General features: G+C 39.6%; 1 protein-coding gene across 1 annotated transcript in view; it reads left to right on the forward strand.

Moving 5' to 3' along the window:
* The window catches only part of ELP3 (elongator acetyltransferase complex subunit 3), a 111,485-nt gene that overhangs the window by 13,235 nt on the left and 78,099 nt on the right, over positions 1-20,151 (forward strand). The window contains exons 4-7 of the mRNA XM_060155761.1: positions 5,021-5,091; positions 6,037-6,100; positions 7,780-7,848; positions 10,211-10,365. Of these exons, the coding sequence (XP_060011744.1) occupies positions 5,021-5,091; positions 6,037-6,100; positions 7,780-7,848; positions 10,211-10,365 (359 nt within the window). The remainder of the gene's footprint in view (positions 1-5,020; positions 5,092-6,036; positions 6,101-7,779; positions 7,849-10,210; positions 10,366-20,151) is intronic.

Genomic DNA, 20,151 nt, shown 5'->3' on the forward strand with positions numbered 1-20,151 from the left:
GACGCCCCTGGTCAGGGCTAATTAATCCCCTTCTTTGGGCATCCCTAATATTTTCTTTTACCACATGCTTCTTACCATGTGGTTTTGAAAAAGCCTATTTCTCTATGTCCTCCTCCCCTGCTAGCTTGTATGATTTCAGAGGACAGAGGCAGTGCATTAATATTTTTGTAGTCTTAGGGCCCACCTGCTCTGTGTAGCTCAGAACCTGGCCTATATTGTAGGCCCTCAATAAAAGATTGGGAAATTAGATTGACCTCATCAGTGGTATACATATACCACTGGTGTCTCATTTTAAATACAAACATTTGTTTGAAAATCTAAGTTTTTAATTCAGATTTGCAAAATTATTATTATTTTTTTTTTTGTGGTACGCGGGTCTCTCACTGTTGTGGCCTCTCCCGTTGCGGAGCACAGGCTCCGGACGCGCAGGCTCAGCGGCCATGGCTCACGGGCCCAGCTGCTCCGCAGCATGTGGGATCTTCCCGGACCGGGGCACGAACCCGTGTCCCCTGCATCGACAGGTGGACTCTCAACCACTGCACCACCAGGGAAGCCCTTGATTTGCAAAATTATTTATTTTGGAGTTTCTCTAGATCACTAATGATTTAAGTTCAATTTTAATCATTTTTATTATTAAAAAATAATCACAGACTTACAGAAAAGTTGAAAATCCACTACAAAGAACACTTTATCCCTGAGCCATTTGAGAGTAAGTTGCAAAGCCAATGGCTTTGAATACTTTAGTGTGTACTTCCTAGAAACAAGAACATTTTCTTACATCACCACAATACAGCCATCAAAATCAGAAATTTAACACTGATACATTATCATCATCTAGTCCTCAGACCTCATTCAAGTTTCTAACGGTGTGTCAGTAATGACCTACAGGACCCAGTTCAGAATCACGTGCTGCGTTTAGTTGTCATGGCTTTTCAGTCTAGACACTTCCTCTGTCTTTCCTTTACTTCATTACCTTAACACTTCTGAAGATTTCAGGCAAGTTGTTTTGTATCATCTCCCTCAATTTGGTTTAATCAGATGTGTCCTCATAATTAGATTCGGGTTTGCATCTCTGGCAGGAACATCACATAAGTGATACTGTGTTCTTATTATATCGTGTCAGGTGGCGCATAGTTTGTTGTCCTGTCACTGATGTTGTCTTTTGATAAAGGTGATGTCTGCTAGGCATCCCCTTTGTAAAGTTATTCTTTTCCACTTTGTAATTAAGAAGTTTTGTGTGGTGAAGTACTTTAAATTTTATTTTATTTATTTATTTATTTTTGGCTGTTGTTGGGTCTTCGTTTCTGTGCGAGGGCTTTCTCCAGTTGCGGTGAGCGGGGGCCACTCTTCATCGCGGTGCACGGGCCTCTCACTTTCACGGCCTCTCTTGTTGCGGAGCACAAGCTCCAGATGTGCAGGCTCAGCAGTTGTGGCTCACGGGCCCAGTTGTTCCGCGGCATGTGGGACCCTCCCAGACCAGGGCTCGAACCCGTGTCCCCTGCATTGGCAGGCAGGCTCTCAACCACTGCGCCACCAGGGAAGCCCAGTGAAGTACTTTGAAACCATGCAAATATCCTGTTCCTTATCAGACTTCCAGTTTCCTCATTCATTTGTGTGAATGGATTAAATGGTGGGTTATAATCTGTTCCATCATTATTTATTTTGATGTACAAATTTTCCCAGTTTTGACCAGTAGGAGCCCTTTCAAGCTGCTTTCTGTTCCTTTTTTAAATGTTCCCATCATTCTTTGGGCAGTTTCTAGCTTTCAGTCATAATAAAATGTTCCAGGCTCATCTTGTATTTTCTTTACCCTAGCCCTGGAATCAGCTGTTTCTCCAAGGAGCCCTGGTTTCTTTTAGTGGAGAAGAATATTTAGAAACAAAGATCTGAGTACTAGATGTACTCAATGCCGTTAGGGTGTTGCTGCTCCCAGACCCTCTCCATGGACCAAACTAGGAAATATTATGTACATACGTGCACACACATATACATAAAACATTTGCATCTATATTTGTGTGTGTGTGTGTGTGTACTGTGAGTCCACAACAGTACCTTTGATTTCATCCAACCCACAGAGTTCATTCTAGTTCTCTCCTTTTGCATATTTTAACTTTCTTCTCTGAGTGACCGCCTCACACCGGTCAGAATGGCCATGATTAAAAAGTCGTTACAAATAACAGATGCTGGAGAGGGGGTGGAGAAAAAGGAGCCCTCCTACATTGTTGGTGGGAATGTAAATTGTGCAGCTGCTATGGCAAACAGTATGGAAGTGCCTCAGAAAACTAAAAATAGAGTTGCCATATGATCCAGCAATCCCACTCCTGGATATGTATCTGGATAAAACTATTGATATAATTCAAAAGGATACATGCACCCCTATGTTCATAGCAGCCAAGACAAGGACACAACCTAAATGTCCATTGACAGATGAATGGATAAAGAAGATGTAGTACCTATATACAAAGGAATACTACTCAGCCATAAAAAAGAATGAAATAACGCCATTTACAGCAACATGGTAAGTAAAGTAAGTCAGAAAAAGAAACACAAATACCATATATCACTTATATGTGGAATCTAAAATATGATACAAATGAACATATCTACAAAACAGAAACAGACTCACAGACATAGAGAACAGACTTGTGGTTGACATGGGGGAGCAGGGTTGGGGAGGAATGGATTGGGAGTTTGGGGCTAGCAGATGTAAACTATTTTATATAGGATGGATAAACAGCAAGGTCCTACTGTATAGCACAGGGAACTATATTCAATATCCTGTGATAAACCATATGGAAGAGAATATGAAAAAGAATGTATATATGTGTATAACTGAATCAGTTTTTTGTAGACAGAAATTAACACATCATAAATCAACTATACTTCAATAAACTAAATTAAAAAATCATAACTTTCTTCTCTGACAGTAAGAAATCTGGCTTGCATTCATCTTAGTGTATACCCTTATTTGACCAGCTGCCCCCATGTAACTGATTGTCTAACTCTGCCATCACGTCCTTCTCAAGCAGATGCTCTTCCTACCCCACTGGGCTCTGACAGACCCCTCTGAGGATATCTTGCACACACTCTGAAGTCTAGCTCCAGTTTAATAGTCTCTATTCTAAATATTGAGATCTATTGGGAAGAGTTTGAGATACAAAGGTTAGGTTTAGATATAATTTTACAGAATTGCATAAGTAATTGTTCTCTTATAGGCTATTTTATGAAAACAAATCAGAAAGAGCAAGAAAATAAGAATCACCGTGACTTTAAAAATTATTAATTCCTTATTTTGCACTTAATTTATTGTAAAATATAATACAAACTAGTGTATACAATGCATATGTACATTTTGAAAATTAATAATATTGAAAAGATCACCCTGGTACCCACAGCTCAGTTTAAGAAATATAGCGTTTTACCAGTACTTTTGAAACCCCCTTGTGTGCCACCCTCTGATTGCATTCCTCTCCCGCTTTCTGAGCGATAACAACTCTCCAGAATTTTGTATGAATTATTATTTTTTTTTACATTTTACCAGGCTTCTTTTGTTATGCACATATACATAGGCACTACATACAGTATGTTAAAGAACATGTTAAGAAATATCAGGAGGACACGGGGGCGGGGGAAGGGTAAGCTGGGACGAAGCGAGAGAGTGGCATGGACATATATACACTACCAAACGTAAAATAGACAGCTAGTGGGAAGCAGCCACACAGCACAGGGAGATCAGCTCGGTGCTCTGTGACCACCCAGCGGGGCAGGACAGGGAGGGTGGGAGAGAGACGCCAGAGGGAGGAGACATGGGGACACATGCACCTGCACAGCTGACCCACCTTGCCATACAGCAGAAGTCAACACACCATTGCAAAGCAACTACACCCCAACAAAGATGTTAAAAAAAAAAAGGAATACCAGGAAGTTTATGTATCTTTTTCATTTACCCTGTGTTTTATGGCCTTGTTTATCACCTCCTTGTACCAGCTCACCAAACTTCCCTGGAGGAGCAGCAGACCAAATTCCTTAGCACCCAGTGGCTCTGAGCAAATATAGAACATAGTAGCAAGATGCAAAAGTAATGAGACAGACCGAAGGCACATAGCAGGGGGACAATTTGTGAGTGGGGAAAGGGTTTTTCCGTTTGGTTGTTTTGCTTTTTACAGGATAGGGAAACACCAACTTTGGACAGTGGGAGAGAAAAAAGCTGCAGTTGGTCTTTTTAACACACACAGAACAAGTTAATATTGTGCTAAAAATATGTCTATGTATTAGGTTGGTCGAATAATGTGAAGGGTGGGCACCCAGAAGGAAGACATGGAACCTAATGTACTCAAATATCCTCTCTTGTTGTTTGAAAAGTTGTCTGGAGAGCAGTGCAAAGCCTCTTCTTCCGCTCGGGCCTGGCGAGTCTGCTGCCATGCTGTCCTCAGCAGCGCCGTGGGGTGGTGACTAATTGCCCCTGTAAATTACTGAGCACCACTGTGCTACTCCGTTTATTTTTTGACAGTAATTTAGTGCTTGCTCTTTCCCACACTTGTCATGACATGTTTTTCCTCACATTAGAAGCCTTACTACTTGAGAGAAGTCAATACAATTTTCTGTTTGTATAAATGAAAGGCCACAGTTTTTAACTCTTCTATAATAATATTCCTTGAGCCAGAAGAAGATATATTTTCCACATTTTAGTTACACTTCAACAATTATGTATTATATGCCTATAGGGCTCATGTTCAATGGCAAAGTGAAGTGGACTGATGGTCTCAGATGTTTCCTTGTAAGATAGCATGTCAAGAACTGGCTTATATATTATCCGTCCTCCAGACTGACATCACACTTCATAATAGCTTGGTATGATGATTGCTGTCAAAATTGCACTGAGCCTGGCCGTGCCGCGCAGGGACCTCGCCAGGAAGGACGCGCAGGCTTGTGCAAGGAGAGCGGAGCCCCAGCGGGTGGCACCTGTGCCACCTGTATGAATTATTTCATAATTGCTTTTTTATTAATCTTCCTTTTATAGATTGCTGTTGTGGCTGTCATGTGCAAACCCCACAGATGTCCACACATCAGTTTTACAGGAAACATATGTGTGTGAGTATGATGATTGTGATAAGTTGTGTATGTGTATGTATTTTAATTGAACCAGTTAAGTCCCCTAGAGCCTTGATCAATACATGCTGGTAATATTTAAAACTGTTTTTTGTTTGTATTTGTTTTTTGGCCACGGCTTGTGGGACCTCAGTTTCCCGACCAGGGATTGAGCCCGGGCCACAGCAGTGAAAGCCTGGCATCACTAACCACTAGGCCACCAGGGAACTCCCTGGTAATATTTAAAACTTTGACTTAATAGATTCATAAGTTAGTTCTTTGAAACAAGCACCTATTAGTAGGATGTCTCAATGCTTTAAAAATGAAGCATATAAAGATTTTAATTCATAAGTAATTTTAATTTTCAGTAAAAAAAATTCATAGGTTACAGAACTCAAAACAGTAGATATTCTGTTAACTTGATAAACAATACATGGAAATATGAGCTGCGTAAATTCCAAATGTCAGAAGTTTATAATGAATTTGGATCAGAAAAGTATCAAAGTAAAAACTTATCCTTACTAATAATCTTTAAACTTATTAAATTTAGATAATTAGAAAAATTAGCAGAAGAATATTCATGACTCTAGACAGGAAGATTATTAATCAGGAGAAAGATTTTCTTAAGTGTAGTTACCAAGAGAGCACTGTATCAATCCAAACTTAGGAAAACTTAGGCCCAGTTATTTGCCCCTAAAAGCTTAAACTTCTAAAATAATAGTGACTGCAATACTCTGAAAATGACTGTAATAATGTTCCTTTATATGTTTATCTTTTTACTTGTTAGTAGAAAATGTATATATTTGCAGATGCTACAAAGGTACAACCTTCTGTTAGGATTCGAAAATGAAGCTAGTTCAGTCAGGATTTTACGGAGCCTGTAGGTACTTGAACTAGACTGTTGAACTAAGTTCTGTATCTGACATCTTCATTTTATTGTATTGGCAGATACTGCCCTGGTGGACCTGATTCAGACTTTGAATATTCGACCCAGTCTTATACTGGATATGAGGTAAAGTAATGTGAGGCTGTCCTGAGGAGTGTTACAGCATACTTTATTAAGAGTCTGCTTTTATAAGTACCGGCTTTCTTAAAATTTTTATTTTTTTCCTGATTACATAAGTTATTCATTCACCAAACATTTGCTGAGTGTCTGTTGTTCTAGTCACTGGCGAAATATTTATGTAAGCACTTATTATTAATATGTCAACATTGTTCTAAGTGCTTTACAACTTTAAACCTGACAGCAGGATTTTGAAGGTAGACACTATTATTATCCCAGTTTTTTAGATAAGGAAACCAGGGCCTAGAAGTCTTACATGACTGGCCTGGAGACATGCCCCTAATATGTAACAGGGCTGGGCTTTGAATTCTGTGCTCCTCACCAGTACATTGTCCTGCCTCTGCAGCTGTGAAAAAACAGGTCAGGTCTTGAGAAATTTACATTCTAATGAATGGGGGTAGACAGTAAAGAAACAAACAAGAAAAAACAATCAGGTACTAGTAAATGCAAAGCAGGGAAGTAAAGTCAAGTAAGATGTCGTAGCAGGGTGGATACTTCAGCCTTGGGGGCTAGGAAGGAATGGTCTGAGGAGGTGACATTTAAACTGAGCCCTGAATGACAAGAAAGAGCCTTTCAAGAATACCAAGAAAGAGCATTCCTAGCAGAGAGAATAGCTGGAACACGGAGCCAGGCTCAGAATGACAGTTGGGGGCTCTGGAGCAGAGCAGGTGAGGGGAGAATGAGATTCGGGAGACGGGTGCTGCAGGGGATTGTAAGCCAGGGCAAGGAGTTTGTTATAGGTGTTGTGAAAAGCCATCCAGATTTAAAGCAGGGGTTGATATAATCCAGTGTTGGTTTTTAAAAGATCGTTTGATGGTTCTGTGAGGGCAGGATTAGAGCGGGTGCAAGAGAAAGCAGGAGGCCAGCGAGCAGGCTTTCGAAGTCGTCGGCCTCATCCAAAGAGGCCAGCAGCCAGGAAACCATGTGACTTTTTTCTTATACATGGTTTTTCATTTCTTACCTGTTTTTCATAGTTCAAATTTTTAAAAATACTAAAAGAATTTTTCAGTGAAGACTCCCTCTCGTCACTCTCCCCTGGCCACCCCTTTCTGCTTCAGCCCCCGAAGACAATCAGTATCATCCCCTTCAGAGATAGTATATAGATATAAAAGCAATACATACTCTTTATCCTAACTTTTTACACAGGAGGTAGTCTATCAAAACCTTGCACCTTACCTTTCTCATTTGACAATGTATCTTAGGGAACATTTTATATCAGTATATTGTTTCATGGCCATAGACTATTCCATTGTATGATAGCATGATGGCTTTTTGTTAAGCCATTACAAACTGTTGTTGTATTGATATTTAATGATCTGGTTTAAAGGTTATTTTATCAAGTAACTCTTTTGAATGTGTATACACAGCTATGTCTGTGAGCAGTATAACAATTTGGTGACCCTGGGGTTTCCATAAGGGTTTACACAAAGATATAACTATGGTCCAAGGAGCTGCCTCCTGTTGAGTGGAGACCAGCCAAATGCTATTCAGGACATTATTTTGAACCCTGACAAGACTGAGAGAGGAAGAAAGGAGCCCAAGGGAACTTTATTTTTAATACCCTTTTGAAACTACTTTTTATTCTTAATTCAGTGTGGGCATAACAGGATACTTCTCTTTTTTCTTAGCCAACCTCCATGCGAGCTATCCGTGCTAGGTATGACCCTTATCTACAGACAAGACACCGAATAGAACAGGTAAGGTTTTAAAAAGCATTGTTACATTAGATCTTTATACTTAGAAGGTATTCTTTCTTTATTTGAGTTGAACCAGAAATAAGAACTGAAAGAATATTTCTCCCCTTTGTAAGTTTTTAATATCCATCTGAGGGAGGGGGACTATTTTGCAATACCTAGCAAGGTCAAAAACACTGCTTCCTTTAAAGACTGTATTATTTTCTGTAAGGATTTTATAGTCTCTAAAGTTCTTTCAATTTGTAGAAAGTTATTTATGGTATGAAATTTACAGAATGTGGATATGTCTTAGACAATAGGTGGGTGGATTGAATTTTAGCTTCCATAAGCCAAGTGAGAAGTATTGTGACTAGTTTGCTGGGGTGTGAATGGGGAATTGACTGTACAGGGGGATGAGGGACTCTTGGGAGCCATGGAGTTGTTCTGTATACTGGTGGTGGTGGTGGCAGTGGTTACACAACTCTAAACATTTGTCAAAACTCATTTAATTGTACAGTTAAAGTTAGTGGATTTTGTTGTATATAAATTATACCCCGGGAGTTCCCTGGTGGCCTAGTGGTTAGGATTCCGGGCTTTCACTGCTGTGGCCTGGGTTCAATCCCTAGTCGGGAAACTGAGATCCTGCAAACTGCATGGCAAAGCCACACACACACAAAAAAATTATACCTCAATATAACTGATTAAAGACAAGTACTGTGTAGATGGCCTTGCTCTGTTCAAGAACTCTGAACATTAATACAGATTTTCTTTTTCACAATTTTATTTTAAACTTGTCCAATTTCAAACAATGCAAGCACTGTCCATAGTTTTTATAGTTACATCTAGTAAGACAACTAGAAAATCTCAAATGGAAAGTAGCACATACCATAGTCAGTAAGTCGCTTCTGTGCTTAACTGTTATTACGAGTGGATACCAGACACTTCTGATTTTCACATCATTGTCACCCAAGCATATATGGATCAGGATTGTCAGCTGTAGGAGAGGACCCCACCTGCAGGGAGCCAACATAGTTCCTAAACTGACCATTGCTTCAATTTCTTTTTTAGCCATAATTTTTTTTTTTTTTTGGAACCCATGCCCCTTGCAGTGGAAGCACGGAGCCCTAACCACTGGCTGGACCACCAGGGAATTCCCTTAGCCATGATATTTAACTCATTTGAAGTGTTTCAGTAGAGTTCAAAATGTTTATATTTTCCAAACAGGAGCATGGGTTTTGAAAGATTTTAGAAACTACCAGAGAGTAGTGATTCTTTTCCTAACTGTAAATGCACTAGAATCACCTGAGTAACTTTTCCAAAATACATGTCAGATTTCACTGCTGAAGTTCTGATTAAGTCTGGTTTAGGGTCCAGGCAAGATATTTTGAAAAAGCTACCAGGAAGATTTTGTTGTGTATTCCTGGTAAACAACCGTAGTTATAGAGTATTCTTTTAGTGTTGATAGCTATGTACACGTACTTACAGATATATATTTGCATGTGTATGCACATGCCTGCCCATATGCTTACGTATCTGTGAGGATTTACATATGTATAAGGATGTATGTATGTATAAGTTATTTGCCATTTTCAGAAACAAGTATAAAACAAAGTAACTTTTTGCTCATATTAAGTGTGGACATCCTCTTTACGTAGTACATTAGAGTTCATAATTTGTAGTCTGCTTGACCTAGTTTTCCTCAGGCCTAAGATATGGCAAGAAATTTAAATACCTGTTTCTAAAAATTAGAATCTTGCCTTATTGTAGTTGAAAAACTGAAAGATCTATACCATTCTCTTCCCAAATAGAAGAGATGTCATATTTCAGAGTTTATTGTCCTTGCCCCACCCCTGAAACTAGGCTTAAGGTGCTACCTGTACCCAGAAACTTCATAATTAATTCAAAACTTTTAATTTAAAACTGCTTTCTTAACGTTTCTTTCTAATCTAGTGTTCTCTTTCTTTCACTTGCATCAAGTCCTGATTATGTTGTATATAGTCTTCTTCGTCCCCAATGCTGACCACAAAGTCTGGCATAAAATATGTAATCAATAAATATTTGTTTATTCTATTACATACTGTGTTATTTGCTTTGCTGCTCTCTAATTTATATTCTTTGTATTATTAAGTTTTCACTTAACTCTGTAAGTTGACATCAGACTTCTTGTTTATTATTTTTAATTCTCGTCCTCCTTATTTGAGCAATAATTTCCTTTTCAGACCGTGGAGTCTATTTTTTTTAGTCCATAGAATTTGCTTAACATGTTTGCTTCTCATTTTTAAACTATACAGATGAGAACACCGCAAAGTAAAATTAGAAATTTGCAATAACCTTCTTAGGGTAGTTGACTATATCTTTCTAATGCTGATGAATTTATGTCTTTCAGTTAAAACAGCTTGGTCACAGTGTGGATAAAGTGGAATTTATTGTGATGGGTGGAACATTTATGGCGCTTCCAGAAGAATACAGAGATTATTTTATTCGAAATTTACATGATGCCTTATCAGGACATACCTCCAACAATATTTACGAGGCAGTCAAGTAAGAAATTCTTATTTTATCATATTCACCAACGCTGGTTGTCAGTTTATCCTCCTAGCAGCAGTCTGTGAGAATTCCTTTTGCTCTATGTCTATATTCCTAGTTCTTTTGGGGAGGGAGGGGAGAGGATGTCATTCTTTTTATTTGCATACCTTTCATGGGTTGTAAGGTTAAATACATTTTTTCCCAATTTTCTTGAGCTACAATGAACGTAGAGCACTGTATAAGTTAGGGTGTGCAGCATAATGATTTGATGTCACATATATCATGAAATGATGAGCACAGTAAGCTGAGTTAACATCTGTCATCTCATACAGTCCTAGTCCTTGTAGTTGCTTCTGTTTTGTGGGAAAAAGGATTATGTTTTTAAAAAGTGAGTATGGTCCATTGGTTATTAGTATTTTCACAAAATCACTATGTGAAAGAATAAAAAGAAACTAAAAAAAAAGAAAAAGAACAACAGCAACAAAAAACCAAAACCAAGGGATTTCCCTGGTGGTGCAGTGGTTAAGAATCCGCCTGCCAATGCAGGGGACACGGGTTCGAGCCCTGGTCCAGGAAGATCCCACATGCCATGGAGCAACCTAGCCCGTGTGCCACAACTACTGAGCCTGCACTCTAGAGCCCGTGAGCCACAACTACTGAGCCCGTGTGCCACAACTACTGAAGCCCACGTGCCTAGAGCCCGTGCTCCACAACAAGAGAAGCCACCGCAGTGAGAAGCCCCCACACCGCAACGAAGAGTAGCCCCTGCTCGCCATAACTAGAGAAAGCCCACATGCAGGAACAAAGACCCAATGCAGCCAAAAATAAATAAATAAGTAAATAAATTTACTTTAAAACCCAGAAAAACCACTGTGCAGCTCTTCTCAGCCTGAGGCTGGTCTAAACTGCAGGGGTAGCTTTGATTGGACTAGGTGAGCCCACCCAAAAAGAGCACTGGGAGTACTTTTAATCTGAGACATTTAACTGCTATATAATCAACAAAACAAGTGACTTTTTTTAAAAAACATATTTATTGGGTATAATTGTTTAACAATGTTGTGTTAGTTTCTGCTGTATAACAAAGTGAATCAGCTATACATATACATATATCCCCGTATCCCCTCCCTCTTGTGTCTTCCTCTCACCCTCCCTATCCCACCCCTCTAGGTGGTCACAGAACACCAAGCTGATCTCCCTGCATGTTGCAGCTGCTTCCCACTAGCTATCTGTTTTACATTTGGTAGTGTATATATGTCAGTACTACTCTCACTTTGTCCCAGCTTGCCAACTTCCCCCTCCCTGGGTCCTCAAGTCCATTCTCTGTGTCTGCGTCTTTATTCCTGTCCTGCCCCTAGATTCATGAGAACCTTTTTTTTTTTTATGATTCCATATATATGTGTTAGCATAAGGTATTTGTTTTTCTCTTTCTGACTTACTTCACTCTGTATGACAGACTCTAGACCCATCCAAACAAAACACTCCCATTTACCATTGCAACAAAAAGAATAAAATATCTAGGAATAAACCTTCCTAAGGAGACAAAACACCTGTATGCAGAAAACTATAAGACACTGATGAAAGAAATTAAAGACGATACAAACAGATGGAGAGATATACCATGTTCTTGGATTGGAAGAATTAACATTGTGAAAATGACTGTACTACCCAAAGCAATCTACAGATTCAGTGCAATCCCTGTCAAGCTACCAAAGGCATTTTTCACAGAACTAGAACAAAAAATTTTACAATTTGTATGGAAACACAAAAGACCCCGAATAGCCAAAGCAATCTTGAGAAAGAAAAACAGAGCTGGAGGAATCAGGCTCCCTGACTTCAGGCTATACTACAAAGCTACAGTAATCAAGACAGTATGGTACTGGCACAAAAACAGAAAGATAGATCAATGGAACAGGATAGAAAGCCCAGAGATAAACCCACGCACATATGGTCACCTTATCTTTGATAAAGGTGGCAAGAATATACAATGGAGAAAAGACAGCCTGTTCAGTAAGTGGTGCTGGGAAAACTGGACAGCTACATGTAAAAGAATGAAATTAGAACACTTCCTAACACCACACACAAAAATAAACTCAAAATGGATTAAAGACCTAAATGTAAGGCCAGACACTGTGAAACTCTTAGAGGAAAACAGAGAGAACACTTTGACATAAATCACAGCAGAATCCTTTTTGACCCACCTCCTAGAGAAATGGGAGTAAAAGCAAAAATAAACACATGGGACCTAATGAAACTTAAATGCTTTTGCACAGCAAAGGTAACCATAAACAAGAGGAAAAGACAACCCTCAGAATGGAAGAAAGTATTTGCAAATGAAGCAACTGACAAAGGATTCATCTCCAAAATATACAAGCAGCTCATGCAGTTCAATATTAAAAAAACAAGCAACCCAATCCAAAAATGGGCAGAAGACCTAAGTAGACGTTTCTCCAAAGAAGATATACAGACTGCCAACAAACACATGAAAGGATGCTCAACATCACTAATCATTAGAGAAATGCAAATCAAAACTACAATGAGGTATCATCTCACACTGGTTAGAATGGCCATCATCAAAAAAATCTACAAGCAATAAATGCTGGAGAGGGTGTGGAGAAAAGGGAACCCTCTTACACTGTTGGTGGGAATGTAAATTGATACAGCCACTGTGGAGAACAGTATGGAGGTTCCTTAAAAAACTAGAAATAGGGACTTCCCTGGTGGTCCAGTGGTTGAGACTCTGTGCTCCCAATGCAGGGGGCCCGGGTTTGATCCCTGGTCAGGGAACTAGATCCCACATACTGCAACTAAGAGTTGGCATGCCACAACTATAAGGATTCTGCATGCCGCAACAAAGATCCCACGTGCCGCAACTAAGACCGGGCGCAGCCAAATAAATAAATATTAAAAAAAAAAACAAACTAGAAATAGAGGGCTTCCCTGGTGGCGCAGTGGTTGAGAGTCCGCCTGCCGATGCAGGGGACACGGGTTCGTGCCCGGGTCCGGGAGGACCTATGTGCCGCGGAGCGGCTGGGACCGTGAGCCATGGCCGCTGAGCCTGCGCGTCCGGAGCCTGTGCTCCACAACGGGAGAGGCCACAACAGTGAGAGGCCCGCATACCACAAAAAAAATAAAAAACTAGAAATAGAACTACCATATGACCTAGCAGTCCCACTACTGGGCATATACCCTAAGAAAACCATAATTCAAAACGAGTCATGTACCCCAATGTTCATTGTAGCTCTATTTACAATAGCCAGGACATGGAAGCAACCTAAGTGTCCGTCGACAGATGAATGGATAAAGACGATGTGGCACATATATACAATGGAATATTACTCAGCCATAGAAAAACAAGTGACTATTATTTAATAACTATTGGTCTAATTACTGTTTAATAACTATTAAATAATTTGTTGATGGGATCATTTATTTCAAATTCTAGTTGACGGAAGACAATTATGCTTTCTTTTGATACCTCATATCTCCATTTTTAGTGAGAAGAATACTAAGGTTTCATATATAGTTCAATGATTTAAGAAGTGAAAGTCTTAGAATAGTTTTTATTTTCAGAAATTTCAGGAACACCTGGCTAAGTTACTGTGTACTATTCTCTTTTATTTACTGAACATTAATTGAAGGCCCATTAGGGGCCATGCATTGCCTTGGACACTGGGAACAACGTGGTGAACAAGATGGATGTTGTCCTTGCCCTCGTGGTGCTTACATTCTACTGGTTCAACAAATACCAAACAGCAAGTGCTGTGATGGATATAGACGGCTATGATGGAGAATACCTGGGCTGATTCTGCACACAAAGTGGTGACGTTTAAGCTGAGATCTGAAGTATAAGGAGGGAGTCAGGCCAAGCGCAGAAAAAAGAAGAGGCACTGAAATGAGGAAGAACTTGAGGTGTTCCAGGAACAGAGAGGAGGCCAAGGTATCTAGATTCCAGTGAAAAGGGGGGCATATGTCATGAAGGGAGATTGAAAAGTTAGGTGTGGGCCTGATTATACATGCTTTTGAGGACTTAAAAACTTTCGAATCATCAGTAGGAAGTAGATGAATGGTTTCAAGCAGGAGACTGATGTGTTCGGGTTTGTAAGAAGCTCATTCTGGTTATTGTGTGGCTGCAACATGAGAATGTTGGTGCAAGAGTGGACGTGGGAAACTGGGTGGAAGAGTGTTGTATCCACCCCAGCTCAGATGAGGGTGGTGGCAGTAATGACAGAAAAGAATAGATGGAATAGCTGTATTTTTGTGTGGAAACTGACAGATTTTGGATCAGGTCCGCGGTAAGAAAGAGGAACGAATCAAGGATGACACCCAGGTTTTGGTTGTAGGAAATGATCGAGAGTTGTGTCACATACTGAGATGGAAAAGACAGAAGGAAGAACAGGTTTGTGGGAGAAAATCAAGAGTTTTACTTTGGCTGCATTAAGTTTGAAATGCCTAGAATACATTCAGGTGGGGATGTCCATAGGCTATATAAGAGATGTCTGGGCTGGCGATATAAAATTGGGGATTATCAGCTCATAGATGGTATTTATAGCCATGCAAATGGATAAGGTCACCTTATGGGAGAGTTTCAGATTTCCAAGGTATGCTACATGAAAACGCAATTTTTAGGGCCATTCTTGCAGTGTGAGCCCATCATTTTTGTATACGTGCCTGTGAGTATAAATGCATAGAAGAGGTGGTAGAATGGTGATCAGCATAGGCAATAGTTAGCACTGAGGAGAAAGGGACATGAGACGTGGGGGTAAAGGAGGACGTATACAGCGTACAGTGTGCTGAGCATTGTGATAAGTATTCACTTATTCAATTCTTATAAGAAGTCTTTTAAGTATTTAACTTATCCCTGTTTTACAAGTGAGGAAACTTTCATTACCCTGTAATTAAGACAGTTTTGGACAAGCACACTTGTGAATGAATTTTGAATGATCCATCTGTTGGTCAGATATTGACAGCTAACGACCTAGGTAGGGCTTCCTCTTGGAATTGGGGACAGGGCCGTCTTTTTGTGCTCTCCCTACTTCTCCTAGCCCCTTCTTTTGCTCTCCTTTGGGTTGGTAAAAATGAAAAGAGTAGAGACTTTTTCATAAGTTTAAATAAATCTCAAGGGTAGTTTGAGGGGCCTGGGTAGAGAGTTCAGCAGCTGGGAAAGCATGTGTGAGCAGCTACTTTGTGTGATTGCCAGTAGAGGATGTGACAGGTTAATTCTATGTCCATGAATCTGGACTTTGAGCAACAGCTGGCCCAGGTGATCTCTCCATCCTGCAGGGCCTTTCGTAGCAGGATGAGATGGGACCGTATTTTACTGCTCATTCAGAACCTTGATCATTCATGAATATGAGTCATGCTGAGTAAAACGCTGAAGTCTTTCAGTCTTTAGAGGAGTAATGATGTAAATCCATCGCATTCTTCCTAATAATACTGAAAATCAGATGATAGCTTAGAATAAAATGCAATTGGAGGAAGAAAAACAACCTTAATTAGTTCAAAGCCCCATGATATTAGGATGGCAGCAGTACCTCAGAGGATTACTGACTAAAATCCATTGAACTCTGAGAATTCCCTCACAGGATAATCTATTCAGACCATCATATTTTTCTATGCATGCTTATGTATTATATATTTTTTCGTTAGTGCAGCTGTTCTCATGTTGCAGACCTTGCACATTATGTGGATTTGAGCCATAAATATCTTGGACTTGTCCCGCCCTTCCCCACCCCCATGAAAGTTTGCTGCAGAGCTTTTCAGTCTACAGTTTGGGTCCCCCGGGTCATGTGAGCTAGGCCAACTGAAGATCTGCATAATGAATTTTTAGGATGCAGTTAGTCTGACATCTCATCAGCTGAAACTTTAAAATATTTGCTATATTCTTTGTGTGAAGTTTTATCTTTATTTTTGCAGAAATGGTGCAGTGTCTAGTGGTGTTTGTAAATTGCCTCTTTTTTTCCAGGTGAAAATAGAGTTTTATTATTGTTATAACTTGCGATTACGGTATGTGTGTAGAAAAAGCCGTTTGGAGAAGCAAGCCTCTTTCTCTAATGGGCCAGGCAGAGCCGGCATTGTTTTGTTTCTTGAATTTACCTCAAGGGGGCAACAAACACTTTACTTTCGGATAAAAATTTTTATGGGATTTGAGCCTTCATTGCAACAAATATCATGAATGGCTCTCGGGAAGTAGTAAAAGTACAATCTGGGAGTCATGAAACCATCCATAAATGCTACACTGAATCCTGCCAACCCACATTCGACGTGTTTTGCTTTTTACTCCTGGTCTCTATACTTTTATGAGATTATCTGGAAAAAGCCAATTTCTGGTATCTTGTTTGCTTTGTTGAGGTAAATTTTTACTGCCAATTCCCTATAATAGAGTTGGTATTTGTTTTTCAGGGAAGCTTTGTATAATTTGAAGAAATAGTTGTCTGGTTTGTATTATAGAGACATAGAAAACTATTTTCAAATGTTGACATCTTTGCAAAATGTAGAGCAGCCCAGAGATACTGTGTTTTGAACATAACGTTTTCTTCAAATTTTTGGATGAGATATTTACTTTGCCGTTCTCTAAGTTCTCTTGCGCAGAGGGTATTCATGAAAATTGTTTGGGTTACCCAGCGTGACCCACCTCTCTCAGAGGTAAGGTGATGAATTTCATGTTTATTTTACTAGTAGTTGATACTAGTACAACTACACAGATGTAATACTGACTTTGACAAGCTTAGCATAGGTGGGGTGTTTTTTGTTGTTGTTTTTAATAAATTTATTTATTTTATTTATTTATTTTTGGCGGCGTTGGGTCTTCGTTGCTGTGCGCAGGCTTTCTCTAGTTGCAGCGAGCGGGAGCTGCTCTTTGTTGCGGTGTGCGAGCTTCTCATTGCGGTGGCTTTTCTCTTTGCAGAGCAAGGGCTCTAGGCGTGCGGGCTTCAGTAGTTGTGGCATGTGGACTCAGTAGTTGTGGCTTGTGGGCTCTAGAGCGCAGCCTCAGTAGTTGTGACACACGGGCTTAGTTGCTCTGCGGCAGGTGGATCTTCCCGGACCAGGGCTTGAACCTGTGTCCCCTGCATTGGCAGGTGGATTCTCAACCACTGCGCCATCAGGGAAGTCCCTAGGTGGGTTTTTTTTTTAATATTAATTTTAAATTAAGTTAAAAGTTACATATTGTGACAGATGAGTCAACCGTGTTTAAGGTTAAAAGTCTTTGTTCGAATTAGTGTCAAGTTCTACTATCAGCTCAAGTGTGTCTCTGCTTTGCTATTGTGTGTGCCATCTGGTTAAAGTTTTGTTTTTTTCTTAAAAGATTAAGAGTTAGGGTAAGGAAAAGCCCTAACAAGGTGAACTTGGTTGTTATTTATGGCAGGTTAGTAACAAGCAGTATGTTATATCCTTGCAGATGGAAACATTGGAAAGCTGAGTGAACAGAGAGGTCAAGGACAAAGCAGGTATGATTTCTGTGAAGGCTCATTAAATCAAGCAAAGTGATAATCACTCATTACTATCAGCTAGACTGAGACTGCAGTAATCTCCAGAGATCATCAATTACTGGTGACTATCATCCTCTAAAAATCATAGCTCTGGAGGTGAAAAGGACCAGCAGTGGGATCTGAGTCACCCGTTCACCAGAATGCAAATGTTGCCAAATATCTCAAAACAACCTTTTAAAATGGTTTTATTCCTTTTTAATCAGCCTTGCCCAGAAGCAGTTTTGCATTCAATTTTTAATGCTCCTTGGCTGTTTTCACAAGATGCAATTTAAAAGGGTAGTTACCCACCAAGAAGTAGGTGAGTCATACCTTCTCCCTGTGGAATTTTTAATTCAGTTCTGTTCCTTCCTCTTTTTTTCCCCCTCCATCAATGACTTTAAATCCTCCAACTATGTCCTTCTGTGTCTTGGAGAAACTAGAGTGCTAGGTAATGCTGGGTCCCAGGCCCAGAAACTAATTTCATAGACTTGCAGAGGAATGAAGAAAGCAAAGCAACCTAAGAAGGCCTGAAAGTGGCCATCTCCTGCCTTGCTGCCCTGGCCTTATTTCTGGCAGGCCTCAGAACCTCTTGCATGTCTGGACTTTGGCTCTAATACCCTCCCCATCCCCGCCCCTCACTTCATATTGTTGATCACTTTTACTTTCTTCCTTGGTAATCAGATTTTCGTAGATGGTGACCAGGATCCTCAACATTGGCAGTCCAACCTAGGATACAATCTTAGTCATCATAAAAAGAGGTGATATTAGTTGTTTTTCTTCCAACATTTTATTTGAAACAAACAAAAATTGAAAGAATTTTCCAGTGAACATCCCATACCTGTCACCGAGGTTCTACTGTGTTTGCTTTATCACATACTTATCCAACTAGCCATTCCTCTATCAACCCATCAATCCTTCTTTTTATTTTTTTAAGACATTTCAAAGCAGGCCGCAGACTTCAGTACCCTTCTCCCCGAATACGTGCATTTGCACATCGTTAGCTACTTCACTGTTTGTAATATTTTCTTTTCAAGTAAATTTACATACTGTGAAATGCACAGGTCTTATGGGTACTCTTTGATGAGTTCTAACAAATGCATATACCTGTGCAACAAAATCATACTAAGATATAGAACATTACCATCATCCCAGAAAGTTTCCTCCTGTCTACTCCCAGTAAATCCTCACCTGCACCTCCCAGAAGCAGCAGTCTTCTCTTTTTTTCCTTTCATAGATTAGTTTTGCCTGTTCTAAAACGTCATATGAATGGAACCATATAGCACATACTCTTTAGTGTAAGGCGTCTTTCACCGAGCGTTATATTTAGAGATTCATCCACGTTGGGTATTTCAGTAGCTGTTACCTTTTTAGTGCTGGGTAGGATTCTGTTATATGCATAGAGCACAGTTTGTTTATCCATTCTATTGATGAATAGCTGGGCTGTTTCCAGTTTGTAGTTATTATGATAAAACTTCAGTGAACATACTTATATAAGTCTTTTTGTGAATATATGTATTTATTTCTCTTGGGTAATAACTAGAAGTGGAATTGCTACATCATATGTTTAGTTTTGAAATTGCCAGACATTTTCCCAAAGTGGTTGTACCATTTTTACTCCTACGAGTAATGTATGAGTGTTCATTTGTTCCACATCCTCACCAGCATAAGGTGTTGTCAGTCTTTGTAAGTTTAGCTATTCTAGTGGGTGTGTTGTGGGTTTAGTTGTGGTTTTAATTTGCATTTTTCTGATGACTAATGATGTTGAGCACTTTATTACGTGCTTATGCTTTCTATATATATTTCCTTTGTGAAGTGTGTGTTAAAATCTTTTGCACATTTTTTATTGGGCTATTATATATCCTGGATTCTAGTCCTTTGTTAGATCTATATTTTACAAATACGAACACCCAGTCTGTGGCTTGAGTGTTCATTATGTTAATGTATTTGAGCAGAGTATTTTGTCTTGGTAAAGTCTAATTTGCAGTTTTTTCTTTCATAATTACTGCTTTTTGTATTATCTCTAACAAACCTTTGCCTACTCACAAGGCAAAAAGATATTTTCCTGTGTTCTCTTCTAGTTATTGTTTTAGCCTTTGTATTTACCTTTCATACGTAGGCTTATGATCCATCTTGATTTAATATTTTATATATAGTGTGAGGTAGGAGTCAAGGTTTCTTTTTTTCCATATACATACCTAATTGTTTCAACATTACTTGTTTTAAAACTTCCCTTTCCTATATAGATTGTATTGGCACCTTTGTCAAAAATCAATTGGCTAGGGCTTCCCTGTTGGCGCAGTGGTTAAGAATCCACCTGCCAATGCAGAGACGTGGG

Source organism: Lagenorhynchus albirostris, chromosome 7 (assembly GCF_949774975.1).
Source record: "Lagenorhynchus albirostris chromosome 7, mLagAlb1.1, whole genome shotgun sequence".
Lineage (NCBI taxonomy): Eukaryota > Metazoa > Chordata > Mammalia > Artiodactyla > Delphinidae > Lagenorhynchus > Lagenorhynchus albirostris.